Source organism: Lutra lutra, chromosome 15, assembly GCF_902655055.1.
Source record: "Lutra lutra chromosome 15, mLutLut1.2, whole genome shotgun sequence".
NCBI lineage: Eukaryota > Metazoa > Chordata > Mammalia > Carnivora > Mustelidae > Lutra > Lutra lutra.
In genome coordinates, this window is record NC_062292.1 from 42,352,263 (window position 1) to 42,379,545 (window position 27,283).

Here is a 27,283-nt window from a genome sequence, read left to right on the forward strand (position 1 = left end):
GAACCCGGTGTGTGGACAGAGGCCGTAGCTGAAAAATCCTGGGGACCAGGGTGTAAACTCAGTTTTAGTCAGCACGGGCGTGGGATGCAGGTCTGAGACACCAATCACCTCACAAGACGTGCGGCAAAATCCCACACTGCCCAGAAGAACCGCAATCCACACACAGGTCGATTCCCTACCGAACCCCGGGGCAGGTAATCAGTAGGCGCGGGATGATGACGTACTCCGCAGGCCAGGCGGTGATTGGTTTCCGAATGGGGCGTGGACTGCCAACGCTACACGGGGCCCGGGCCTAAGTCCTCGCGAGAGCCGCGGACTCCGGTGCGGGATGGCCGCTGAGCCGGGCGGAGCTGGCGCGCGGCTCCCGGAGCCGGCTCTCCGGCCCAAGACATGGCCCGGGGGCCCGGCCTGCTAGGCCGGCCTCGCCCCGACACGGTCGCCATGCCCAAGAGAGGGAAGCGACTCAAGTTCCGGGCCCACGACGCCTGCTCTGGACGAGGTGGGTGAGGGGGCGGGGGCGTTGAAAGGCTGGGTGCTGGCGGCAGGGAGGGGGCTGGACAGCGCCGAGGCAAGCGCTTGCTTGCTTGTAACGGGAGGGCTCTGGGGCCGGGGACCTGCAGGAGAAGGAGGTCTTGGCGGAGAGGACGCTGACGGAGCGAAGGCCTCCTCCTTTGAGGGTTGTTGCTGTATTTCAGTGACCGTGGCAGATTATGCCAACTCGGATCCGGCGGTCGTGAGGTCTGGACGGGTCAAGAAAGCCGTCGCCAATGCTGTGCAGCAGGAAGGTAGGCTGCCGACGAGTCTTTCAGACTCGGGCCGGGAAGGCAGAACTAGGTGTTTTATTTCCTGGAACTCCGCCTCAGTGTTTTTCTTGCAAAATCCTTTGGGCATCCTCCCGTGAACGTGTTTGCGGTCTTCAGTGGCCCGTCATGTATTCGGAGGAGGGGAACGGGAGGATTAGCCAAGAGCAGTAGCAGGTTCTATAGCAGAAATACTTTATTTCTGTCTTTGCATCCAAAAAAAAAAAAAAAAGAAAGAAAAACCTTTGCATTCTCTTCTGTAGTTTCAACTGCTTTCTTCTGGGTTATTCATCTTTTTCCTGATTCATTCACATATATTCTCCACGTCTTCTGCAGTTTGCTTTCTTTGTGAAATAACCCTGAAGTATGCCTTTCCTTTTCTCAACCTTTCTCTTAAGTTTCAAGCCTTTTACTCACAGATCCCTGAGACTTGTGTTTTTATAACATCTAGTCTCCAGCTTAGGAACAGGGTCAGATTGGCTTCATTTTCTCTCAAACATTGCTCCTCAGAACTTACACAAATGAGAATAGCGTTCACTTTTTGTTTTTATCCTGCAGGGCTTATAGTGGGAGAATAATGCACTCCCTTTTTCTTCAGGTCTGAAGTTGACACTTTTAAGGAGTCAGTCTCTGCAACTTTGGGGTCAGTTTGTTTATTGCTTTCCAGTTTTTAGTATTTAAATGCTAAAATTTCTTTCTTTTTAGTTCTCAACCTTTCTACAGCAGACTCACTCACACTATTGCTTCCCCCCACTCTTTTTCCTTGTCCTCATCCTGTCTTAAGTCATTTGTATTTCTGGATGGGACTCTGCCATCTCATTCTCCCCTTATTTTCTTCTAGTAAAATCTCTTTGTGGCTTGGAAGCCTCCCAGGTTCCTGCAGTGGAAGCTCTTTCTGGGGTTGGTGAGCCCTGTGACATCATTGACAGCAGTGATGAGATGGATGCCCAGGAGGAGAGCATCCGTGAGAGAACCGTCTCCAGAAAAAAGAAAAGCAAGAGGCACAAAGGTATAGGGCTTGTTTGCTTTTGAATTAGTCCTGTCTGTGGTGATAGCTTGAAGCTGTTCACTTCAGTAGCATTAAGAGGTGATACCAATGGAGAACCAGGGTTTGGATCTTAGTAGTGGGACAGGTTTAATATACCAGGGCTTTCTATTTTGTCTACATTTAAGAAGAAAGGAGGTTGGTCAGAGTCAGATTTCTGGAGCTCTAAACTCGAATATAATAGCCATTCTTTGAGATCATGTCATTATTAGGTGAAAACCCATATGGTAACATGAAAACAAAAAATGTTTACATTTCTGGATTTCTGAACAGGTAAGGAATAAAAAAATGTGAAAAAAAAATGTTTTCCCAAGTATGTGGATTGCATATAACCGATTTCATTTCAGCTGGAGTTAGATATTACTATGGACTTTTTAAGTGCTCTGCAATTATTAGTGTCTGCTTTATGTCTAATAGATACTGTGGGAAATAGAAAAATATGTGATTTTATATCTAAAGGCAATAAGACTCACACAAAGGAAACAAAGAAAAATAAACTAATAGTATATAATATGCCAAACCTTCATGCAGTGGTTTGCTCTAGACTTAATGAATCAGACTTTCTTGGGTTAGTACCCAGAATAGCTATTCTTTTTTTTTTTTTTTTAAGATTTTATTTGTTTATTTTACAGAGAGAGAGAGAGAGAGATCACAAGTAGGCAGAGAGGTAGAGAGAGAGGGGGAAGCAGGCTCCTCGCTGAGCAAAGAGCCCGATGCGGGGCTCGATCCCAGGACCCTGAGATCGTGACCTGAACTGAAGGCAGAGGCTTAACCCACTGAGCCACCCAGGTGCCCCCAGAATAGCTATTCTTAAAGCTAATCTGATTCCAGTGATCAGCTAGAGTTAGGGGAAGCTGATATAATAAGTGATATATGTATTTTTGGTCTCAGATCTATCAGAATTTTAACCTGTACTTGAGAGTCAGATAACAGACATTTGTATTTACTGAAATGTATTGAAATAATTGATAATTAATGGACTGTCATCACTTTGCAATTATGCCAGCTATTTTCAGTGAAACCATTGTTTTCCAGAAGGCCAAAATTAATACTGACATTCCTCACACTTCTTTGTTTTTTAATTTCCTGCTTGAAATCCCTACTCATCATCACCATGCTATTAGAGACTTAGCTCGCTCTGTTTTGTTTTTGGGCACACTCCATAGAACAGTTTCCAGACTTTTAAAACATCTTTAATGACTATTGAAAAATGAATAAAATTCATTTTTTTAAAGTGTACAATTCAGTGGTTTTAGTGTGTTCACATGGTTGTGCAGCTGTCAACGTGATTTGAGTTTAGAACATTCCTGTTACTCTAGACAATTATATAATTATATAATTAGCATTATTCCTTATGCTCTCTCAATCCTCCCACTCCCCCTCACTCACCCCACTGACCACTAATTTACTTTCTGTCTCTATAGATTTGCCTCTTCTGGATATTTCATATAAATAGAATCACATAATATGTGGCCTTTTTTGTCTAGCTTTTTTCACTTAGCGTGTTTTCAAGTTCATTCATTTTGTAGGATATATCAGTCCTTCAGTGTCTTTTTCAGTTGGCTATTTTGAATAATGCTGCTTTGAACACTCTTGGACAAGTTTTTGCATGGATATATATTTTCATTTCTGTTGGGTTGGGGTAAAATTGCTGAATCACATGATAACTCTAGTTTAACTTCTTGAATAATTGTCAGTGTGTATGTGTTTTTAAAGATTTTATTTATTTATTTGAGAGAGCATGAGCCAGTGGGAGGGGCAGAGGGAGAGGGAGAAGCAGACTCCCTGCTGAGCAGGGAGCCCAACATGGGGCTCAATCTCAGGACCCTGCAGTCATGATCAGAGCTAAAGGCAGACATTTAACTAACTGACTAAGTCACCCAGGCACCCTGCTGGTGTGTTTTTTGAGGTTTCCATTTTACATTCCACCAGCAATGTGCTTAGAGTTAAAGTTTCTTTACATTCTCGCCAACACTTGTTATTGTCTGACTTTTTAAATCATAGCCATTTTAGTGGATATTTTGTGGTATCTCATGGTTTTGAGTTGCATTTCTTTGATGGCTAATGATGAGCATCTTTTCATGTGTGCTTGTTGCTCATTTGTATGTCTTCTTAAGAGAAGAAGAAATGTCTATTCAAATCCTTTGCCCATTTTTTTTTAAAGATTTTATTTATTTGAGGGATGACTGGGTGGCTCAGATGGTTAGGTGTCTGCCTTCAGGTCAGGTTACGATCCTGGGTCCTGGGATCGAGTCCCATGTCGGGCTCCCCACTCAGCGGAGAGTCTGCTTCTTCCTCTGTCTCTGCCTCTCCCCTTCTTGTGCTCTCTCTCTCTCAAATGAATAAATAAAATCTTTAAAAAAAAAGATTTTACTTATTTGAGAGAGAGATTGGTTATAAAAGAGTACACGCTGGGGGAGGGGAGGGGAAGGAGAAGCCGACTCCTTGCCGATCAGGCAGCCTGACATGGGACTCAATCCCAGGACTCCGAGATCATGACCTCAGCGGAAGGCAGGTGCTTAACCTACTGAGCCACCTAGGTGCCCTCCTTTGCCCATTTAAAACTCGGGTTATCTTTCAATTACTGAATTGTGGGAATTCTTTGTATATTCATGATACTAGTTGCTTATCAGATATATGATTTTTGGCTTACAGATTTTTAACTATAATTCATTTTTTAGTTGTTTGCTCTGCTTTATTCCCATTAGGTTCCTTTATTCTAGTCGGACTGGTTGTTTTTCCCCCTATCTTTTAGCTTCTTTTTCACGAAACAAATACAGTAGAAGAGAGAATTGTACAAGGAATCCCATCTAGCTCTTACCCAGAATTAACACTTACTAACTCATGGCCATTTTTGTTTCAGCCACTATTCCCCAACTCCCAACACACCCACTGTATATCATTCTGAAATAGTTTCCAGGTATCCTATTATTATCTCTAAATGTTTTGGTAGTTCCCTGCAGAAGACAGGTACTCTTTAGCAACAACAAAAAAAGTCAATTATGTCTAAAAAAGTTTACGGTAATTTCTTGATAGCATCAAAATCCTGGTTTTTGTTTTTTTTTTTTAAAGATTTTATTTATTTATTTGACAGAGAGAAATCACAAGTAGGCAGAGAGGCAGGCAGAGAGAGAGGAGGAAGCAGGCTCCCTGCTGAGCAGAAAGCCCGATGTGGGGCCCGAACCCAGGACCTGGGATCATGACCTGAGCCGAAGGCAGCGGCTTAACCCACCAAGCCACCCAGGCGCCCCCAAAATCCTGTTAAACTTATCTCTTTATTGCTATCACATGTATTTTGTTTTTCTAAGTATCTGGGCTTCCTGTTAGCTGTTTATTTCAGTTGGAATACTCTTGCTCTTAACCTGTACCTATCAAAAAGTTCTTTCTCTCCTTCATGGTTTATCTCTGTGGAGTTTTACTGATTCCATTTCCTATATTTTGAAATTTCTTTCTTTTCTTTTCCTTTTTTTTTTTAAAGTATTTTATTTATTTATGTGTCAGAGAGAGAGAGAGAGTACGTGCACAAGCAGGGAGAGCAGTAGGCTCCCGGCTAAGCAGGGAGCCCAGTGTGGGACTCCATCCCAGGACCCTGGGATCATGACCTGAGCCAAAGGCAGACGCTTAACTGACTTAGCCGCCCAGACATCTCCATTTTGAAATTTCTTAATAATGTTGCTTAAAACACAATTATTCCTCATCAGTAATTATTGAGTTATGTCACTAAAGACGGAACATTTTTTTTTTTTTAAAGATTTTATTTATTTATTTGACAGAGAGAAATCACAAGTAGGCAGAGAGGCAGGCAGAGAGAGAGGAGGAAGCAGGCTCCCTGCTGAGCAGAAAGCCCGATGTGGGGCTCGAACCCAGGACCTGGGATCATGACCTGAGCCGAAAGCAGCGGCTTAACCCTCTGAGCCACCCAGGCGCCCCAAGACGGAACATTTTTTAATAGCACCTTGCTATGTTAAAGTCCTGATGGATCTCAGTGGGAGAAATACTGATAGTCATTTACCTTCTCTTTCAGAGAGAGACTTAATGTGGGAGAAGATGGGGCTCAAACATGGTCACTGGAGATTACAGGGAAGATTAGGAACCAGAAAAGAGGATGTTGTTTTAGACTTATGAAGAACCCAGTGCAATAACCTGACTGCGTCATACTGCTGCTGTTAGCTCGAAAAGTAGAGGCAGCTTTGGGGAGGTAGTGTAGCGTCTTTTTGCCCAGGAAACAGAAAGAAGAAAGCTGGTTTTTGGATAGTTCTGTGAACTAGGTCTGAATTACAGGTTAGAAGTAGGATTTGCCCAGATGCAAGTGTATTTATGGAGTGTGAGATTTTAACTTGAACCTGAGACACCCAGTGGACCTCAGGTTCAAGAGAATGAACCCTAACAAAGTCTGAAAGAGGAGGAGGTGGGGATACATTGTCACAGGGTATCTATGAGTACTGAACACCTGTGGCTGGAGTCATAGCTCAAACTGGCAATGAGATGAGGAACTAGAAGGAAAGAAACGTCTACAGGCATTTATTGAGTAATGAAAATATACTGTAACATACTGGGTGTTTTACTGAGCTTATACTTTGACATTTCCTCATACCATCTTAAAATCAGTTGTGTTAAATGACTGAACTGAAGAAAGTGTTTGGTGGAAGGGGACCAGGAGGGAAATCGGGGCAGAGTTAATGGTGCAAAGCTGGAATTTAAAGTAGAAACCCTGGGTCTTTTTACCTTAACTAGTGGTGAGGTTATATCTTCTTACTAGTGAAAAGGGCACAGGGATATTTTCCTTATTTCTGTTGAAGGATTGTGAGAATGGAATGATAGTAATGTGTGCAAAATTTTGAAAAACTTTGAAAACTTCAAAATGGTGTGTGAATAATGGTTGAAGAAAGGCCTAAAGAATGAGACCCAGTCACTTGGGCAATAGAAAACAAAAGTTTCCAGGACCTAGAAGAAGCAGGAAATCATGAGACTGAGAGGCTTTGTTGGACTTATTTAAAACTGTTTTCTTAACTGTGCAAGCCCTGGGAGAATTGAGATGATTGGGGTCCTTAGTATGTACGTAATTGAAGGTCAAATGTTATAATTCTTTTTTTTTTTTTTTTTTTTCTGTTTCAGAAGACCTGGACGGGGCTGGAGGAGAAGAGTATCCTATGGATATTTGGCTATTGCTGGCCTCCTATATCCGTCCTGAGGACATTGTGAATTTTTCCCTGATTTGTAAGAATGCCTGGACTGTCACTTGCACTGCTGCCTTTTGGACCAGGTTGTACCGAAGGTGCGACCACAGAGACTCACTCTGTTATCTGTGTAGCTGATTTCATTGCTGTTTGTGATTTGGAGCTGCTCCCTGGATGGTGACCTCTTTTCATTTTCTTTACTCCATTCCTGGGCATGAGCCTAGTTTTGGACTCCTTGAGCCCTTATCTAATTTAAATTTGATATTATTAATTCGTCCAGGTAATTGTCTTCCCTATGGCTGTCCCCTTCCCCCATCCAGTATCCACTTTGAGCAAAAAGTCTTGCTTCAAGTCTTAAAAAGCTGTGTTTGACTTGTCTTCAGAAGTTTATCTTAGCTAGAATTTCCAAAAGCTGCAGATGCCTATCTACTTACCTTTTTAACTGGATTGGTTGTTTCTTATTGGGTAGTTATCTGGAAGTATCATAGAGTTTTTGTACTCATGCTGCTGAATGTAATAGTTGTAGTGGTGAGGAGGGAGTGAATAATAGGACTACTCAGACAGCTAGCTTTTGATACCGGGTGCAGAAGTGTAAAGAAGATTATAAACTGTCAGTCAGGATGTTGTAGGAAGGGATGTTGAAGTGGAATGGTGTAGAGAACTTGCCGAGACCTATGGTGGGAGAACCTGGTCGTTCTTCAGTATACATTTCTTTTGAGCAACTGAAGTATATTGTACTGGTGTCAGGTCTGAGACTTGTCATTTTTTAGAGTAAAATAGGATTTAAAATTTTAACATGGATGGAGGGAAGGATTAAAAGGTGTATGTGAATTGGGTTTTGCATAGCAAAGAAGCAAAAGTAGCTGAGAAACGAAGGAGGTGGTGATGTGTGTGTGTGTGTGTGTGTGTGTGTGTGTGTGTATGAGAGAACACTGGGGCCAAGCTAAGTATTGGCCAGTAGAATAGTGTAATTAAGTTCATACAGAGACCAGGAGTCTTGGGAGACTGAGCTAGAGCAGGGGAGATAGGTCACATATTGGTAGGAGTAATGTGTCATGTTTCAGGCACTACACGCTGGATGCCTCTCTGCCTTTGCGCCTGCGACCAGAGTCAATGGAGAAGCTGCGCTGTCTCCGGGCGTGTGTGATCCGATCTCTATACCATATGTACGAGCCGTTTGCTGCTCGAATCTCCAAGAATCCAGCCATTCCAGAAAGTACTCCCAGCACATTAAAGAATTCCAAAGTAAGTGCGAATTTTTGTTGGGGCCTAACTAATGATGTGGTGGGCCTGTTAATACAGCTTATCTCTGGCTTCCTTGATGGGGAGGGCTAGGGCTGTTGGTCCCAGGCTGCCAGGGGGCTAATGTAAACTTCAGGGTTTCACTTCTCTAAGACATTCCTGCTCTGCTGGGCTGGCTTCTCTTCTCTTTACCTTAAAGCTTTCTTGTGCTTTTAGCATATTCTTTATTCTCTTTAATTTATTCTCATGCATTGTACCTTGGACCACTTTAGATGATTTTGATGGTCTGGGTTAGGAAGAGCACAACTCACATTGGGGTAGATGTTAACTGTTAATTTTTCAGGGTGCTATAAATCATGATGCAGAGATACAATATGAACACCTTAGTAATTTTCTTTTTCTAACATGACTTGATATCTGGGATTCTTCTTTCTTGTTGACCTCTTTAAAAGATTGTGGTATGGACTTCAGCATACGCTAAGTGTCCACTATTGCTAAGCTCTGGGCTAGGTCATTTCGGATACTGTAAGGCATTCCCACTCACAGACTTTAACTCTCTAAAATTCTTCCTGTGTCTTAGGCTATATCTTATATCTTGGGATTTCCCCAGTAGTTTGTATTCATACATTGTATTCAAGTGTTTGGCATTCTTTTGATTATAAATAGGTCTGTTAACCTTTGGCCCTTTCTCCTTTTCTCCATAACAAAATATCCAATGAACCCACCTTTGCCAAGCTAGACCGTACAACAGATGCGATTACTTAGGCAAGTTAATGTCTCAGCCTGTTTCTCCTTCAACTAATACCATTGTCTGAATTTTCTCTGTTTTGAGTTAGTGAGTAATTTTTATTACTCTGTTCCTACCCCAAATCTGGTGTTTTATAGCACTTTCTTTGCTCTTCTATTTTGTTTCTATTTTGTTTTTGTGTTCTGGATGTTCTGTAATGATTCTTCTCCCCTAGTTTGGCTCCAGTGTGATAATATTCTACCTGATACATATTGATTGGAAGGGTCCTATTGGTCTTAAGATTATCAGGGTTCCTTCAGAGGTTGCAAACTGAGAGGGTCAGGGCCATGGGCTGAGCTCAGTTTAATATCACACTAGCTGGTGGCTTTAGGGCAGGAGTAGAACGCGGGGCGAGTAGAATTTCACCCAGCAGCTGCTTCTGCTAGTAATACGAGTGGACAGTGTATCATCTCACATTTGCAGTTTCCCTCCCTCAGAAACATTTGATAGTATCAGACCAACTATGATGAAGTGGGGATCATCCCAAAGCTAACCATGCCAGGTATGACTCAGTTGCTGGGAGTAGAGCAGCATCGGGCAAACTCCTCATGCTGGACACATCCTAGCGGCTCCAGTGCACAATGCAAGTGCTACTGCCTAAATCGGAAATACCTGTGTCTTCATATTCGTGTCACTGTTTATGAATTTTTTTTAAAGTAGATTATAAAAAGCCAAGGTGGTGATAACTAAGGTTGTAATGCAGACAGTAAGCCCAGGCCACCTGGTCGCTGCTTTTGTGCCTTGTTAGAGATCTCTGAAGAGGATACGGGACCTGCAGTGACAGGTGTCCCATGCATGGCCTTGCCACTTGTATAACCACGATCGCATGGCATTCAGGGAGTTGGCAGCATGCCTAAAGGAAGTTGTCCCAGGTTCCTGGACTCCAGCTTTTCGTATTTGATTCTCCCTCTCTCTCTCTTCAATAGCATAGCTTGTATGGGACACTGGAGCCGCTGTGATGGCAGCAGAAGTATTTGCCCCTTAAAGCCAAGCCCATTATTTTTGATGGAACAGCAGGACGTACAGGGCATGTCTGAAGGGCAGGACAGCTGGCACGGCGGACGACCCACCCCTTATCCCCTGGGAGGTACTTAACTTCTTGTGTTAACCCTAGCTGTAGCCTGACTTTCATGGCGGGGCTTACTCTAGACCGAATCCAGTCCAGCTCTGTCATTTTCACACCGGCTCTCTGCTCCCAGAAGGTTCTGAGTGGCTTGCTCCTGTTCCAGGAACGGCCATCTCTGCCTGCCTTATGGCTTTGTTATCATCTTGCCTGGTGGCAGCTGGCTGCCCTTATATTTTCATATAGAGGAGTGGCTTGCTGACTCAGAGAATGTCCCAGTCTCTAGAGACCATGATTCTGTCTTTTTAACGATGAGAACAGTGGGGGTTGCCCTCAATTGCATCTGAGGTTGACTTATGTCGGTCCTCTTCTCTTTACGGAATAGCCCTGGGACTGTCTCTTTTCATATTGCACCAGTGTCAAATTGGGGGGGTTCTCTATCTGTGCCAAAGTGAAATCTCAGCATTGGGGCTGTGGCTGGCCTTGGAGCTGTCAGACAGGTTTTTACTGATTATTTTTTATTACCTTATTTTGAGTTTTTCCTTTTCTGTCTTTTATTTATTTATCTTTGGCTTATTTTATTTTTATTTTCTTACAGTGCTTACTTTTCTGGTGCAGAAAGATTGTTGGGAACAGACAGGAACCAATGTGGGAGTTCAACTTTAAGTTCAAAAAACAGGTATGTAGTCATATGTTCTCTTTGTTTTTCAGGTAATATGTTATTCTAATAAATTTCATTAGGCATAACATTTCCTCATTAAAATCCAATAGGACACAGCGACATTTACAAAAGTGCCGGGAAAAGAAAGGGTAAAAGGAATTGTTCTGTATGAAAGAGACACAGCAGTGTAAAAGCTGAATGAGTGGGGACTGGATCAGGGAACAAAGGGCTATAAAAGATACCTGGGACAATTCAAGAGATTTGAGTATGCTGTAAATGTTAGATGACATAAAATTATTGTTAATTCCTTAGGTGCGATAACGATACTGTGGTTATATATGTGTCTTTATTCTTTATTCATGCTGAATAGGGGTGGAGCGTCAGTGCTCCTTTCAGATGACTTTGCCCTCCTCCACCATTTTCTACAAATGAAAGGTGGGAGGAGAGGAAGCAAATTTGGCAAAATATCTAATGGTAGGGGCTATACAGGAATTTATTTACTATTTTATTAACTTTCTGTATAGTTGAAGACTTTCTAAAGGTGGGAAAAAGGGGAAAACTTGTTACAGCAGTGTAGTGAGGTTATTTGCTTATAACTTTTTTGTTTTTCAAAACAAATGTATTTGCAAACAACAAAAATTGATGTGACTTTATACCTGAAGCCGTTTGGGGAAGTTTTGAGGAAAGGGACCACTGTTAGGAGGCTCTTTATAAGAAGACTAGATAGTATTCTACTCTGTTTCTGCCTTTTGCTTGGATGGTACCTGAGATCTTGGCCACAGAGGATCTCCTTTGCTTGTCTTTATTCTTACCCTCACTAGCTCATTTTGTCCTTCTGTCTCCCCTCCTTAGTATCTCACCGAGGAGACCCATTACAGATAGGATTACTTATCCCTCACTTGATGGCTGGCAAGTTAAGTTTGTAATTAAAGTAAATCATATTTTTCCATTGATTTTTTTCATAAACATGGTTTTAGGGAAGAATTTTGGTTTCTAGTCTCTTGCTTTTAATAAGATTCTTCAAATTTGCTGTCCATGAGATGTTGATGGAAAGTCCACCATAGGATCTTTCTGGGAAGGGGCTGAAGGGCGATCTCAGCAGGGTTCAAGCTGAGAGCGGAATTAACTAACTATAGGAGGGTGAATGCTCGGGTTTCCTTTAGTTCTGAGACTTGTGGTTCTTTTACTTCTGGTGCCTAGAACTAGATGGCCACTTCTGCTTCTGCCCTTTTGTGCAGCAGATGTTCTTTGGAGCCCGAAGATTCACGAGGGATCACAGGTTCAAATATTGGGGAGCCTCTGATAGAACTATAAGCTCCCATTTCTTGCCAGATGGCAGAAACTACCATCTAAACGAAGCATATACTCACTACCACATTGCCTATCCAAATATGTATCCTCTTCTTTCCAAGAGCAGGTTTTCCTTGAATTGTATAGAAACCAATATGTGTATAAAGAGAACCGTAGGATTTTCACTGATGATGGAATCTTAGAGTTATCAGTATTTCCTCTAAGCCGTTTGAGTAATTCTCGGTTCTGTTCAGTCCCCTAGATTAAAGAGCAAGTGTGTGGGAGGGTTGCAGCCTCCCATTCAGTATGAAGATGTTCATACCAACCCAGACCAGGACTGCTGCCTACTACAGGTCACCACGCTCAATTTCATTTTTATTCCAATTGTCATGGGAATGATATTTACCCTGGTAAGTGCAGACAGATTGTCATCCTTAGCTCTTTTGTAGACTCTCACTATAGCTAGGTTTTGAAAGAAATTTGTAAATTTAACCACTGAGGAGAAAATCTTTGAAGAATAGTTTTTAAAGTCTGAGAGCAGACTTGTACATTAGGAATGGAGTTATTATTTTTTTTTAAATTGATGTTTCATTCTTTTTTTTTTTTTAAGATTTTATTTATTTGACAGAGATCACAAGTAGGCAGAGAGGCAGGCAGAAGAAAGAGGGGGAAGCAGGCTCCCCGCTGAGCAGAGAGCTCGATGTGGGGCTCGACCCCAGGACCCTGAGATCATAACCTGAGCCAAAGGCAGAATCTTAACCGTATGAGCCATCCAGGCGCCCCCGGAATGGAGTTAATTATATCTGAGAATATTTTATCTGTTTCCTTCTTACAATAAAGAGAATGTTTTTGCATCTTCTGTGTAGTGATCATTAATATTTGAGAAACATTATCCTTTTAGGGATAATAGGCTTATATGAGCACTGTATGTCAGGACCTTGAGGCTTGCTTATGGTGTCCTAAGTGGAATACTAAAATGTAGGGTGATCAGCTCTGTCCCTTATGTGATGATGACTATTCACATCTTAGCTAAGAACTAGATTAGTAAATAACAAATATGTCTTTGGTATATTTTCCAGGTTTTTAAAAATTTTAACCGGGTTGAGAACTTGAGAGTGTATGCAGTTTGTTTTCCCTGTCCTTTAGGCTTATTTGAGATAGAGTGAGCGATGGAGAGAATAAGAGCTGGGGTGGGGAGTGCAGAGAGAGAAGGAGAAGCAGACTCCCCACTGAGCAGGGAGCCCCACACAGGGTTTGATCCTGGGACTCCAGGATCATGACCTGAGCTGAAGGCAGATCCTTAACTGACTGAGCCACCCAGGCGCCCAGCTTTATTCTTTTTTTAATGGTGAAATAATCAATCCATGCTTCATGGAAAGAATTTAAATAATATATAAATACATGGAAAAAGTAAAGGTGGCCGAGGCTTTTACTGGCCTATAACTATTTATCTTTCGGGAACTGTTCTTTCATGTATCTGTTATTATGTACTTGTATACACCCATTCTGTTAAATAATTTTGTTTAATTGAGATTATATTTTTTTATGCTGTTTTGGTTGTTAGGCACCTCACCCCTCCCTCTAGGTTGAGTCACGTTAGTAATCTAGTTATATACTCCTATTCCGTGGACTTCATATTCACATAATTCTGTTCAGACCAGCGTATACATAAACAGATTTAGAGAATTTGTGGTGTATTTTACCAAAAATGTGATCAGATGTATGTTTCATGCATCTTGGTTGACTTGCTCAACAATATCTCATCAGAACCCCTTCAAGTCATTTTGTATAGTTCCAACCCACTTTTAAAAAATTGGTTTCAGTGCTAGTCTATGTGCATGTATCCTAATTTATTCAGCCATTTGAGAGGCTTTCTTTAGCATAGTTTAAATGTGAAGAATTTCATTTCGTGGCCTAGTGTAAATTTTATCTAGACTGTCTTATTTCAGAGTGAGCCATGGGAAAACAAGGTTGTTTAATTTGGGTACTGAATTTGCTTTCTCCTAGTTTACTATCAATGTGAGCACGGACATGCGGCATCATCGTGTGAGACTGGTGTTCCAAGATTCTCCTGTCCATGGTGGTCAGAAACTGCGCAGCGAACAGGGTGTGCAAGTCATCCTGGACCCAGTGCACAGCGTTCGACTCTTTGACTGGTGGCATCCTCAGTATCCGTTCTCCCTGAGAGCATAGTTACTGCTTCCTGTCCCTGAGGGCAGCCCTGAGCTAGGCCAGTCCATTAGTAATCAGATCCCAGTTTGGAAGGGGTGTCTGGATTGTATATCTGGTTAATAATGCACATGCTCTTCCGGTTCCTGTTGGGAAGGAGAAGGATTGAATCAAGAGGAAAAACAACTATGATTTATAAACATATTTTAATGTAAAAATTTGCATTTGAAAGGAGAAACTGGGCCCTATTTTCTGTGTTAAACCCCATTTGGTGCTATTGAGTTTGTTGTTGTTTATTCTTTTATCCCAGCAAAAATGGATGATCTTGCTATAGGGAAAAATTAAACTCATCCATCTCCAAACAAGGAAGTTTCAGCATTCCCTTGTGATCAGAGAGGAGCCTTTGAGGCCTGAAATTGTTGCTATTGCTGTTTCCCATTAAGCTGCCCCTCAAATTCAAGTGAATATTTTCTCTTCTCCCTTTACCCTTCTCCAGAAATAAAGCAGGTGACAGGGTTTTCAGAATCTTATAAGATTGACTTGTGTATCTTTCTTTAAAAATAATTTTGGATATTTATTGCGTAAATATTCTTTTGCCAATTTTGGATTTTAGGTTTTTTTGTTTTTTTTTTTTGCATGAGGTTTGATAGTGATGGTGATGATGACTTCGTGCCCTTCGTATTATACCAGGAACTTTGTGAAATATCTCTAATTCTCATGATCCTGCAAGGTAGGGATGCTCTTCCCATTCTGTAGTTGAGAAAACTGCATCAGTGACGTACCCAATGCCATATGGCCAGGTCTTTTTGCTATACCACAGTTAAAAAGTTCATTTTCATTCCCTGTGGTAGATTGTGGCAAAAGGGATTAGGCAGAGGGTACATAGACAAGAAAGTAAAAGGGTGAATAAAAATTTGATTGTGGTATACCTTATCCCTCATCAGTGTAAAAGGTATATAACATTGATGAGTCTTTGAAATGATACGTTTCTAAGTAAATTGTAAAACTAACCAAGAAAGGCAGGAAGGATAAGAAGCACAATGATATTTTCATTGAATTGTTAGAAAGGCATTTACGATGCTGAAGGTCATTTAAAAAAAAATGCATCCCATGTTAAAACTAGCCTCCTGAACTATAAGCACTTAGTGACCTTCTTCTGCTTTGCCAGGGCCTGTGCTGCCCATCATCCTGTGTGCCTACAGGCCTTTCATCCCTGCAGAAATGCTAATGTCCTGTTAGAGGGCTTGCTGTAGCTGGTGTACTCTGAGAAGAGGATAGGGGGTAGGATTTTGGTTTTATTTTCTTTTTGCTAAGAAGATAACCTTGCTACTTGTCCTCCCTCCTTAGCCCTCCAAGTTAGCTAGTGAGCTGGGTATTAGCTGGATGTTGCCATGAGATGGCCATTATTAACATAATATTCTTTGAACATGAAAATCTTGTGGGGCAGTTATTATCACAAACCAAACTGTTAAATTAGTGGTTTTTTTTTCCTTAATCATCCTCCCTAACCCCTGTTATTTAAAGAATATTCTTAGGAAGCATCTGCTTAATACAGCTGCTAGCAGTTAAACGTTTACCCTGCACTGAGGGTGGTACTAAAAGCTGTTTACACGGAAAGTGAGCCTGGGTCAGTGAAAATCAGAATTTGCTCAAGTAAATGATAAAAAACAATAAAAGAACCCAAGGACAATAAGCACCTTGGACAATAAGTACCTTTCACAACCAAAAGTTGCTTCTTTGAGGCAGAAAAAGAGAAGCACAGAGTTCTGGTTCCCTGGACTGAAGATGCCTAGAAGTAGAAGGGAATTATTCTGGTGGATCCATGTCCTTCCCCATTTGAGAGTTACCTTTAAAAGGGGAGTGAAATTAATAATTTAATAATTTTTAATTTAATAATTGTGTTCCGACTCATCCTTTAAGTTTTTATATTAAACTTTATGATGATAGGTACAATATGAGGTGTCATCTCAGCTGTTCTCTTAGCATGATATTGACAGGCATTTGGTAAAGTGTATTATCATGGCTTCTGCCTTCCTTCTGCATTGACAGAGTTGCCTTTTATAGGATGATTCATTTTAGTGAAAGGATGTGTGAAGTGTCTCAGATTTCCTTTTGAAGAACCCCAAACCACCTGGAGAAGAATTGGAACTTCTGGACTACTTTTGTAAAAACTGCTTTGTAATTTTCACTTTTAAAAATACATGTCTTGATTTTGCTCTCAGGGTCAAACAAAATAACACAAATTTAGCTTCATTTCTCACCCTTATAATAAATCAGAATTACTCAAAATTTCCTGCCTTCTAACTGAAGATACAAGGAAACTAAGCCAGTTGGTGAATTTATTGGGAGGAAGAAAAAAAAATAAATGAAAGATTGTATGTGCCACCGATCTCAACTATGTACAGTGTTTGTTGTAGAAACTGTTGCATGTGTATTTATAAATATGTACACATTGCATGTATGTAAAAATTCTTTGCACTTGTAGCAGTGCTTAGTGGGTATTGTAAAGGATTGAGTAGTGATGACACTTCACAAACCAGATGGGAAAGATGCAATTAATAGCCACACAGGACAGGGTAAGGAGTAATTCAGGAAAATGGAGAGATTTAACTAAAATTTGTCAGAAATTTGGCATTGAGACTGTCTTCATACTATGTATATATAACAAACATTTCATATTCTAGTAACAGTGTTAGCACAGCCAGGGGCCTAAATTTCACTCAAGTGCACACTATGGCAATGTATCTGGATTTCAAGATTCTCCACTTAAGAAACAGATGCTACCAAGAGAAGAGTAATAAATGGGCGCAAGAGAGCAGGTGTGAAGGGTGACAGACTGTTGGCAAGGAGAACAAGGCCAGGACCGAGGTCAGTTTAGTGAGCAAGTGGTTAGATGAGGAACAAGGGTGGAGGTCAAATGGAGGGACAGGACATGTGCTGCACCTCACTGGGAAGGAGAGGGGGCGCCACTGAGCCCCGACACTTTAGTCGTCCTGGGTAAAATGGTTTTCCGCAACCCCTGCGCGACTCTCCAGGCCAAGTCAAGATGGCGCGCAGTAGCAAAGTGGCTCCCGTCACGTGTAGGGGAGGGGGCGTGGCCTCGAGGGAGCCGGCCAGGCCCCGCCCTTGGGGGGTGGGGCCAGAGGCCTTCCGGGAGACAGGGGCGGGGCGCTTCGGCGTTGGCGGAGGCTGCAGCTAGCTACCTCCGCGTCCGCTCCGCTCCCTAGGACGCGTCGGGCTCTCCGGGTAGGGGGCGGCTCCCTTCCGCTTCGCAGCTGAGCAGCCTTTCTTTCGACTACTGCAGGCAGGTGAGCGTCCAGAACATGGGGTGGGGAAAGGATGCCGCTTTTCCCACCTCCAGCTCCCCTCCAGTTTGGGGAGGGGTCTCTGTCTAGCGCGCATTGGAAAACAGCATCGTTTTACTCCGGATGTGTCTTCTGCGGATGACATAGATGCTGCTCCCTCCGCCGCTCCTCGCCGGCCTTTGCAGTGCCCTGTGCCCTTGGGGGTGAGAATGGGGGGCGATGCCCGGTTTGCGGGAGGGCGTGGAGTTCGCCCTCAGCTCCATCAGCCTCGGAGGAGCGGGGCTGAGTTGGCAAGTCTTCCGGTGGGAGCTGGATGGACTGCGCCCCCATTAACCATCCTGGAGAGTCAGAGAAAAAGCACCTCTTAGCTCCTGGGCCAGCTCCGCTCATTTGGACACAGGAGGTGCTGAGGTCTTCGCGCTTACCGGGGGTCTTAATCCTTCCCGCGTTGCTGCTAACGCCCCTTATTAATGTCGCTAGCTCTCTGTTCCTTGAACTGTCAGTCTCAGGCTCTGCCAGAAATGCCCCCGTCTCCGCAGTGCTAGGGCGATGGGATGGAAGGAGCGGCCAAACTGAGGTCTGGCGGGGGCGGGGGTGAGAGTGGGCGCAACCGGAAAAGAGGGCTGGAATAGATTCCTGAACTGGGAGGGTGGGAGTAGGGAGTTGACTTTGGACCACGCAGTAGGGGTGTTTTGGTGTTTTCCGGTATAGATCCTGCAGCGTTTGATGGTGGGTGGGAAGAGAGAGGTCGGTTTGGAGGACTTGGAAATGTGTGGGTGGTTTTCTTTGAGGAGGAGGAGGAGGGATCCAGGACAAGGTGCCATTAGGTGCTGATGTCACCTTTGAGGAGAGGTATGCTGGTAGTATCCATTAGAGGGATATGGGAGTTGGGGCTGCTGTTCTGCTGTTCTGTGGTGAGCAAGTGGTTAAGGAGGAGGCTCTGCTTAGCATGGAGAGATCCCCTCCTGGTGGGAGCTTACAGGGCCCCTCCAGTAGCTAGGTTTCAGGGACTTCCCTCCGTCTTTCCGGAGGTGTTGGAACTGATACCTAGTAGTTTGTGCAATACTCAACAAATATTTATTGGGCACCTACTGTATGCCAAGCACCATGCTATGTGCTGGGTCTTCTGAAGGCAATTTAGGTCCATGGAGCAGCCGAAAGATACACACAGTAGGCACTCTCTTAACAGCCCCTACTCCCCATTTTGTTACATCGGCTATTACATTATAAAAAAGCAGAGCCCTGTCCACGTGCTTTCAAACAGCTGTCCGAACTGGATTCCAACCCATCCACCCCCTACCACTGTTAACTGGCCAGGTAGTCCCGAGAGAAGCTGCCTTAGCAAAAGGAACAGTTTGAATGATTTCGCTTGGCTATTTTCTAAGACTCTGACTCCTGAGAAGGCTGCCTGAAAGAAACAGCGTCTCAAAATAATGAGATGATGAGTAGCACAGTGGTTATTGGGGGCTAAGAATGCAGCGAACAGCTGGCACAGTGGGAGATGCCGGCTCTGGAAGATAGAAGAGTGTGGGGGAAGGGGGTGTGAAGTGAAACCTTGTCCGGGGGAGCTGGGTGTATGCTGGTGAGCAGGTCATGATGTCAGAACTGCGGCGTATATGAGGTCTGGTCTTTGGGTGGTAAGGAGGGATTGGAGGAGGGGCAGGGCAGGCAGCTGGGCTCCAGCGTCTCTTTTCTGAGTTGATGGCTGGAATCTCAAAGTTGGCAGGTGTCATCAGGGACTTTAGTGGGTCCTTTCAGAGCCTCTGAGAATAATAGGGTGAGAGCTGGGGGGAGGTGGAGGAGCCAGGGTTCAAGCCCAGTGGGGCCAGGGAGCTGGGGTCAAGGGTCTTTAGGGTATGGAGGCCCTAGCTGAAGACTTTTTCTGCCAGGGATACTCTCCCATGGGGCTCTGCGCCCTTGGATGGGTCACTGTAAAGCAAGGTTTAGCTTCTGATGGGCACAGAGTTGCATGTGGCATGTGTGTCCTGGAGAGGAGCTCGTAAGGAGCAGGGGGGACCACAGAACGGACAGCTGCCTCAGCGTCTAGGTCCCAGGTATGGGACCTGGAGAAACCAAGGGGAGGTCAGAGGGAGGGGTGGTGTGTATCGCAGCCACATGAAGACACCATCTGTCCCCCCTCTGGCCTGCTAGCTCACTGACCTATAATTAGCTCTGGAGGGCATCCTGTGTTGGCTCACAGGAGCGTGGCACTTCAGATGGCCAGGAGAGTAAAAAGTACTGGGATGGACCGTGGTGAGAGGGGCAGCTTCTAGGGGCCCCTCAGTCTCTGCTGTGCTGTGAGGAGCCCACGGGAACTGAGAATGCCTCGAGGGCAGGACCCATGAGGGGTAAGGGCGGGGGTGGGGGGATAGTGGGAGAAGGAGCTCTGAGCTAGCAGGGTGTGAAACTCCCGGGCTGGGCAGAGCTTGAGGATGGCCCTCTTCTCCTTGGCAATGGCTCTCCGATCACACAGGAAACATGACTGCTGCCCAGCTCATTGCTTGGCTCTCAGAGAGCCTTGGTTGGGTGCTGCAGACCACCCCCCCCCCACCCCCCCCCCCGTCAAGTGTCTTCTATTCCCTTGGGTGAAATCAACTCTAAGACAGCAGCTTGTTGCCTGTGGGGCTTCGAGGCCCTGGCTGGGGCTGCTTCATTCTGAGAGAGCTGGAGGAGAAACCGCCACCAGTAAATTCAGTTGGTCATACTCCAAGTGGTTCTCTGCGCTGACCCCCAGGCTGTGCCAGAGATTGGGCGTTTGGTCTCGTGCTACTCCCTGTTGCTTTTGAACATCGTGTGGGGATGGCAGTCTGCCTTTTCACAGGGGATACATTCCAGGACCCTCAGGGGATGCCTGAAACCACAGGTCATACTCGGATCCTGTATATACTCTATTTTTTCCCCAAGCTCCACACCTATGATAGTTTAATCTATATGTTAGTCCCAATAAGAGATTAACAACAATAACTGATATTAAATAGAACAATTATAACAATTTACTATAATAAAAATTATGGGACTGTGGTTTCTCTCTCTACATATCTTACTGACCTCCCCCTTTTTCTTGCGATGATACAAGATAATAAAATGGGGGTGCCTGGGTGGCTCTGTGGGTTAAAGCCTCTGCCTTCAGCTGTGGTCATGATCCCAGAGTCCTGGGATCCAGCCCAGAGTCCTGGGATCCAGCCCCGAGCCCCGCATCGGGCTTGCCGCTCGGCGGGGAGCCTGCTTGCCCTTCCCCTCTGCCTGCCTCTCTGCCTACTTGTGATCTCTGTCTGTCAAATAAATAAATAAAATCTTTATAAAAAAAAGGATAATAAAATGGCTCCCTGATGGGATGAAGTGAGGAGAATGATGTGGGCGCCGGGATGTAGGGTTAGGCTACTGTTGACCTCCTGATGTGTCAGGATCTTCTGCTTCCATCAGTGGTTGACCGCTGGGAACTGAGATCACAGAAAATGAGGCTATGGATGGTGGCGGGGGAACCACTCTGTGTTCTCTCAAGCAGACCATAAACTTTTGGGGGGTTGATGGCATATCTTACCCACCTCTTGTGTCTATGACAACTCTTAGCACTGGATTCAAGGAAATCTACTCCATAGGTTAACTGTTGTATTGAATCAAAGAGGTCTGTCTTCTGATTCCCTGAATTCAACGAAACTAGAAACATTGAACCTGGAGCAGAGCAGCCTTTGGGGACCTAGTATGGTGTTGGTACATCTCAGTGGGAGAATTAGATTCTATAGCAGTAGGTAAAGTGAAAATCCCCAGGTCTCCCATATAGCATGGTATATGGCTGTAGGTTTCTAGTGTGGAACAATAACGTTACCGTACAGACGTAGCATACATTACATATTAATTATGTAATGTGTACAATGATTTTAAAAAGAGTACTTCCATACAATATAATTTTGTAGTTAAGTGTGGAATGAAATAGCTGGTTTGCATTTGAGTCTTTTATGGCTTATTTTGCTCACCCAAGATAGTTGGATTCTTGTAGATAAATTATGCTGCCCGTGTGACTTCATGGCTACTGTCTTCAGATAGATAACTGTCACTTCAAAGGGGAGATAGGTTTCCATTCAATGGAAGAGGAAGTTTCCTTAGGACAATGAGGGCTTCCTCATTTAGCAGGGAGCTCCTGTTCCTGAAGGATAATCAAAGAAAGACTGAGCTGTAAGGGAGGTGTGGAAGGAACTTCCACACTGTGTGGGAGGTTGGCCTAGGTGACCTCGGAGAAGATGCTTCCAAGTTGGAATATGCAGTTCTAGGTAAGGGATGGGTTGGGGTAGGCGATGGATGGTAGGGGTCCTTGGCAGCCACTCCAGAAGAGGAGTCCCCTTCTCCTTTCTGGCTTGGAGGATGCTGAGGGTGGAAGGCTTGGGGAGGGGGACCAGCCCAGGACCTTGGTCCGGGCTGTTTTATGAGGAGTGACACGCCGGGACATCCAGGGGTTGACCACTGCCATCTCTAATGCACAGGGAGTCCTGGGCTTGGATGGGTGGCAGTCAGAAGGGTGGGCTGGGTGCCTTTCCTTGGCCTCGGCTCCCACCAGGCCAACTGCGGAGTACCCAGAATGATTGGCTCTCGTTTGGGTCAGAGCCCCTGGAACAAGTGGGATTTTCATTCTTTCTTTATCCTCTCCATCCCTCCCTCTTCTCCCTCTCACACACACTCACACAGGTCAAGACTACGCATGCGTGGACTCTCCTTCATGATCGCGCACGCGCGGGAGCTCTCATGGCACCCACGTGCTCTTCTGAGCACGCGCGATTTCACGACTCCCAGGTGTATGTGCTTACATAGCCACATGCGTTCACTCTCATGACTGTACGTGCACGACACGTTGGCATGACCATAGTCCTATGTCGTGAGTCCTTGATAAATGACCACACACAGTCTGTCTCCCCATTATGCATATATACCCACCATTATACGTGCCGCTCGCTGTGCATGCACCTGCTTGCAGGACCCCGTTCTTATGACCATGGCCGTCCCTGCACACCACATATTCTTATGACTCTTACACACTGTTGCATGGACGCACACCCCCTCCCCCCCCCATACACACACATTCTCTCTCTTTGATAATCACCGCCTCCCCACACCCTTTGGTCACCAGGCACACACATGATAATGCAGTTCTGAGTACTCTGGACCTTCCATGCCCTGGCCCCGGTCAGCACTTCCCTCTCGTGTTCCTGATGCGGGCAGCTCTGTTTTCTGCTCCAGGACAGCTCCCTCATCTAGGAGCTCATCTACTAACACGGATACTTCTGAGCTTTTTTTTTTCCCAATGCCAGAAGAGTCATATTGGGCCTATAGCTTTGGACCCCTAGTTTTGAAAGATTTTTATTCTCCAAATAAGCCACATTTATTACTTTGTTTCTTCTTTTGCAAACAATTTTTAAGGGGATGTATGAGCATTAACCAATGGCTCTGGTTAGCAGAAGTCAACCAGGGTTGCCGAACTTAATGAGGTCAGTTCAGCCCAAGTCGTGTGCTGTGTTCCGGGGCTGCAGGCTTGGTTAGTTGAGATCTCTGGGAGCCCTTTAGAATGTGGGAAGGAGTCGGTGGACACCCCCGTGTCACCTGTGCAGCCTTCTCAGGCTGGTCGTTCTGTGGCACTGACATGCTGATTCTCTGAGGGAGCAGGTGTTTACTTAATGGGAGCCTTCTGGAAGCCGTACATAAACATATGATGCTTTTTCGACTTGAAGCCCTTTTAAACAAATGAGACCTTAATCAGACATCCAGAAACATCGACAGATTCGGAACGGATGAGATTATATTAAGAAAAGGGAGTTCAGGGCCTTTTGCCTTTGCCTCCCCTCTGTGCTGTGGTATTGTGCAGGCCCTAAAGGTACTATCTCAGTCTGCAAATCCTGTCTTCTTTTATTTTTTTTAAGATTTTATTTTATTTATTTGACAGAGAGAAAGAGAGAGTGGGCAGTGGGAAGGCCAGGGGAGGGTGAGAGGGAGAAGCAGGCTCTTCTCAGAGCAGGGAGCCTGATGCAGGGCTTGATCCCAGGAACCGGGGATCATGACCTGAGCCGAAGGCAGATGCTTAACCGACTGAGCCACCCAGGCGCCCATCCTGTCTTCATTTAAAGAGTAGTTGCGATGGCTCCACTTTTGGGTATTTTAGAAGAGGAAGTGTTTAGAAGAAGAGACTCCCAATCCTCCTTTCCCCACTAGTCTTTGACGTTAGTCCCCCTGGGGCAGTGATAGTGAGGGTGACCATAAAGCCAGCTGTGCCTCAGTTTATACCTGTGTTCTGGTGTGAGTGTTCACAGTGCCTCCATTCATTCTCAGGAAGGGCTCTTTTGGACAGTAAGTCATATACTTACTGATTAAGCATCTTTTCCCAGCCACATGGGTGGTCAGTGGAGGAGCCAGCATTCAGACCCATCAGCCTGTTCTACAGTCTGCCTTGCCAAGCAGGGGTGGCCCCTGTCTTGCTCTCCAGAAGCTTTCATTTTCAGAAGGCAAGATAAATGAACCTATTCCCAGGCCTTGAGCCAGTTTTTATTATTTTGGGAACTTGGGCAGGGGTGGTCTGTCCAGAACCAAACCCTGTCACACGTGTCTGTTCCATTCTATGTACGTTACAACCCCTGCGTTGGGGCATCCAAAGGTAAGTAGGGCATGGTTCTTAGCCCCGGGTCTTCCGATGAGATGATGTATCACAGAGAGAGGTAAGAGTAAAAGGCTGTGCTGGGTCTGTGGAAGGCTTGATCTTACTGGGGGGGATCACAGAAGGCCCCATGGACGAAGTAGTGTTTGAGGTGGGCTTAGAAGGGTGATTGGAAGTGCCTTAGGCTGACATGGACGGGGAGACTGAGGCAGGCTGGGTGAGATGCCAGGATCTCGTGAGCAGTGGTCCAGGAGCATGACAGTGAGCAGGGGAGGAAGCTCACTGGGCTCTCACAGGAGAGGAGGAGTGAGGGCAAGGCTTTTTTGGGGCGGTGGGCTGAACAGGGAGAGGGTCGGGAGGAGGAGAAGCTTCTGGGTTAGAGGGAAGGAGAGGTGAGCAGCTGGATGTCTTTGTCCTGGGAGGGTAGTATCTGTAAACCCCGCAGGGTGAGGGGAGCCGAGGGGTGTCCTCAGTTCCTGAGGGATGTGGTGTGGTGTGCGGGTCTCAGGGGACTGCTCACAACTCAGTTGGGAGCCCCTAGGGGAGGTGGGGTTGGGGGAGGGATTTAGATGGATGGTGGCTGAAGCCTTGGACATGGGTCACCTCTGGTGGGGAAGTGGCCCCCTGGGGAGCGCGGTGGTTGCTCGTCAGGGGCCTTCCTTCCCCAGTGGGGTGGGTGGAAGAGGGCCAAGGAGAGCTGGCCCTGGGCTGCCATGCCTTTGGGCGAGGGTGAGAAATCGTGAGGGAGTCACAGTCTCTCTTGCCCTTTCTTAATCCCTCTCCCTGCCTTGGAGTCAGACAGACTGGGATAGAATCCGAGTTCTTCCTCTTCACAGCTCTGTAGACTCGGGTACATGACTCTGAGACCCAGTCCTCACGTCTGCGGAGGGGGACGGACTGTGTCTTCCTTGCGAGGGACTGTGAGGATTAAAGTAGGTGAATGGAGGACAGCCTGGCCTGGGGTAAATAGCCAGTAAATCAGAGCTGCTCTCATAATTGGTATGATTTTTCCAGAGGACCACCTCCCTTCTGGCCCAGTGGGGGCAGGGCCTGCCTGTCTTACCGCTTCGCTCCGGGGCCTCCAGCCTGAGGCCCACTCACACGGGCACAGGGGCAGCCAGCTTCGCCCCGGCCCTGTGGCCCCCACAGGGCCGCCGGCTGTGCCCTCCAGGAGCTCCCTTACCAAGGTGGGGCCCAGCTGGCATCTGGGAGGGCTGTGGGGAGCCAGCCGGTTGCGTGTGTGCATGTGTGTGGCTGGTCAGAGCATCAGGCCCAAGTGCACAGCCCTCCTGTTTGTGCGGAAGAGATGGGGGTGACTTTTGAGAAGCTAGAGAGGCCTCTGATTTGCCTCTTCTGGCAAGAAGAGCCCAGACACCTGGTGTGGGTCTGACACCCCCCCCCCGCCCCCGCCAACTCCCGCCACATGCACACACACCCTCACGCCTGCGCTCTCTGGAGCCCTCTCCCTCTGTTTCACAGCCTGCCCACACTCCTCGCTGGCAAAACCCCTCAAATGCTCACTTTGGGGGCTGGTAGCTGTCGCCTCAGAATCAGGACCTGGGAGCGTTACTTAGAAATTGTGCAGGAGTCGAGGAGGCTTCCGTGAGGCTGAGATGATAATTACGCTATTTAAAGCCGGCCCCGGAGCCAGAAGGAGCCAGGTGTCCCCGCCTGGCTGCCCTCGAGCTCCCTTCTGCTCTCCTCCCTGCACTGGCAGGACCAGGGCGGGGGGTTCCTTTTGCTCTCCTCGCTGCAGCTGCACCGGCCGGGGCTGGGGCGGGGGGTCTCGGGCAGTCATCTTGAGGCATGGAACCTGGCAGCGCCCTCTGGGCTCATCCACAGCCTGCTCTCCACGATGCCATTTCACAAGGGGAAGCACAGTGGCACCCGGCTGGGAGGGAGGCTGGGAAAGGGCCTTGCTTACACAGTCAGCTTCTCTGTTGCCAGAATGACCAGAAGGATTTGAGGAGGCCAAGTTGGACCAAATAGCTAGCACATCACAGCGGGCGGCCTGAGGTCTGTTCTCCCTTCCTGAGAACTTCCAAGCCCCTTCCACAGGCCTGCCTTTGCACACCACTGATGGTCCTTCACACACCCCTGCAATCCTGCGCTGCTTTCTGTTTATCTGTGATCTCCTCCCTGGAGGGTGGGCAAAACAAGGGTCGTGGGTTCCATCTGACAGCAGAGCTCTGAGTAGGCGGTGACAAGCCCAAGGTCATCCCACTGATCTGTGGCAGAACCACAGCCTCGCTGTCCAGAGTCCCAGCTCTGGGCTCCCTCCTCTCCACTACCCTGCAGGATGCTCGGGATCTGTTGGGCTGAGGCGGCTCCTGGACCCCTGAGCTCCTGAGCACACCATGGCTCTTCTCCAAAGGACAGATTCTGCCCCCAGGAGCCCATTTCCCAGCCTAGCCTTCCCTCCTGCTCTCTCATTTTTTTCTTGGGGTGGGGTGAGGGTGTGGGAGGGAATGACGGCCCGGCCGCTTGTGAGCTTGGAGAGGTCTGGGGGTGGGGGGGGCGGCATCATGGCTTTCAGCCTCAGAGATCAGAGCATTCAGGGTGGATGGGAGAACTGGAGGAATGGCTCTTATCAGCATCAGTGAGTTGTCAGTCCTGGCAAGACTGGGCTGGCAGCCCGGTCCTGTCCACCCCCTGCTGCTCTGTGGGGTGGGGACATTGAGGTGTGTGTGGGGGGTGCAGACCAGGGGGCTACTTTTCACCTCTGTGATTTGCTGGGACACTGCCCTCCACAGTGGCTGTTGAGCTTGGGGAAAGGATCCTCTGGGTTAGTGTCTATGTCCAGTTTGTGTCAAGAGCAAGTGTGTGGCCACATGCTTAGGTCCCAGGTCCCCAGGTTTCTGCGTCTGCCTATGTGTGTGTGTGGGCACACCTCTGTGCCAGCCTGAAAGCCCGGGCCCCCTGGGAAGGGCTGTGGGGGTGAGCTCAGGAGTTCTCAAGCTGGTGCTCTAGCTTGTGTCCCATCCAGGCTCACATTCCTCCCCAGCCTCCCTCTTGCTGCTTCCATTTCTGCCTAGATCCTGAGTACTTGGTGGGGGGTGGGGTGGTGGGGGAGATGACAGTTAGGTTCAGGTGGAAGGGGCGTGGCCCTT

General features: G+C 46.4%; 2 protein-coding genes across 10 annotated transcripts in view; both read left to right on the plus strand.

Annotated features, from left to right (window-relative positions):
• The first annotated feature begins 290 nt into the window (after window positions 1-290).
• On the plus strand, window positions 291-14,764 carry TMEM183A (transmembrane protein 183A). Of its 4 annotated transcripts, none has more exons than XM_047705112.1 (9): window positions 291-499; window positions 696-785; window positions 1,399-1,443; window positions 1,642-1,809; window positions 6,964-7,120; window positions 8,087-8,267; window positions 10,713-10,793; window positions 12,320-12,475; window positions 14,073-14,764. In XM_047705112.1, the coding sequence occupies exons 1-9, from the start codon at window positions 391-393 to the stop codon at window positions 14,256-14,258; spliced, it is 1,173 nt and encodes a 390-aa protein (XP_047561068.1). In that variant the 5' UTR covers window positions 291-390; the 3' UTR covers window positions 14,259-14,764. The 4 variants fall into 4 exon arrangements, with proteins under 4 accessions (XP_047561068.1, XP_047561067.1, XP_047561069.1 ...); XM_047705111.1 differs by having other exon boundaries at window positions 292-499; window positions 6,961-7,120; XM_047705113.1 differs by lacking the exon at window positions 1,399-1,443 and having other exon boundaries at window positions 293-499; window positions 6,961-7,120.
• A 2,643-nt stretch (window positions 14,765-17,407) lies between these two features.
• The window catches only part of PPFIA4 (PTPRF interacting protein alpha 4), a 47,615-nt gene continuing 37,739 nt past the window's right edge, over window positions 17,408-27,283 (plus strand). For all 6 annotated transcript variants that reach the window (XM_047704729.1, XM_047704731.1, XM_047704732.1 and 3 more), the window contains exon 1: window positions 17,408-17,542. The gene's annotated coding sequence lies outside the window, so the exon portion shown is untranslated. The remainder of the gene's footprint in view (window positions 17,543-27,283) is intronic.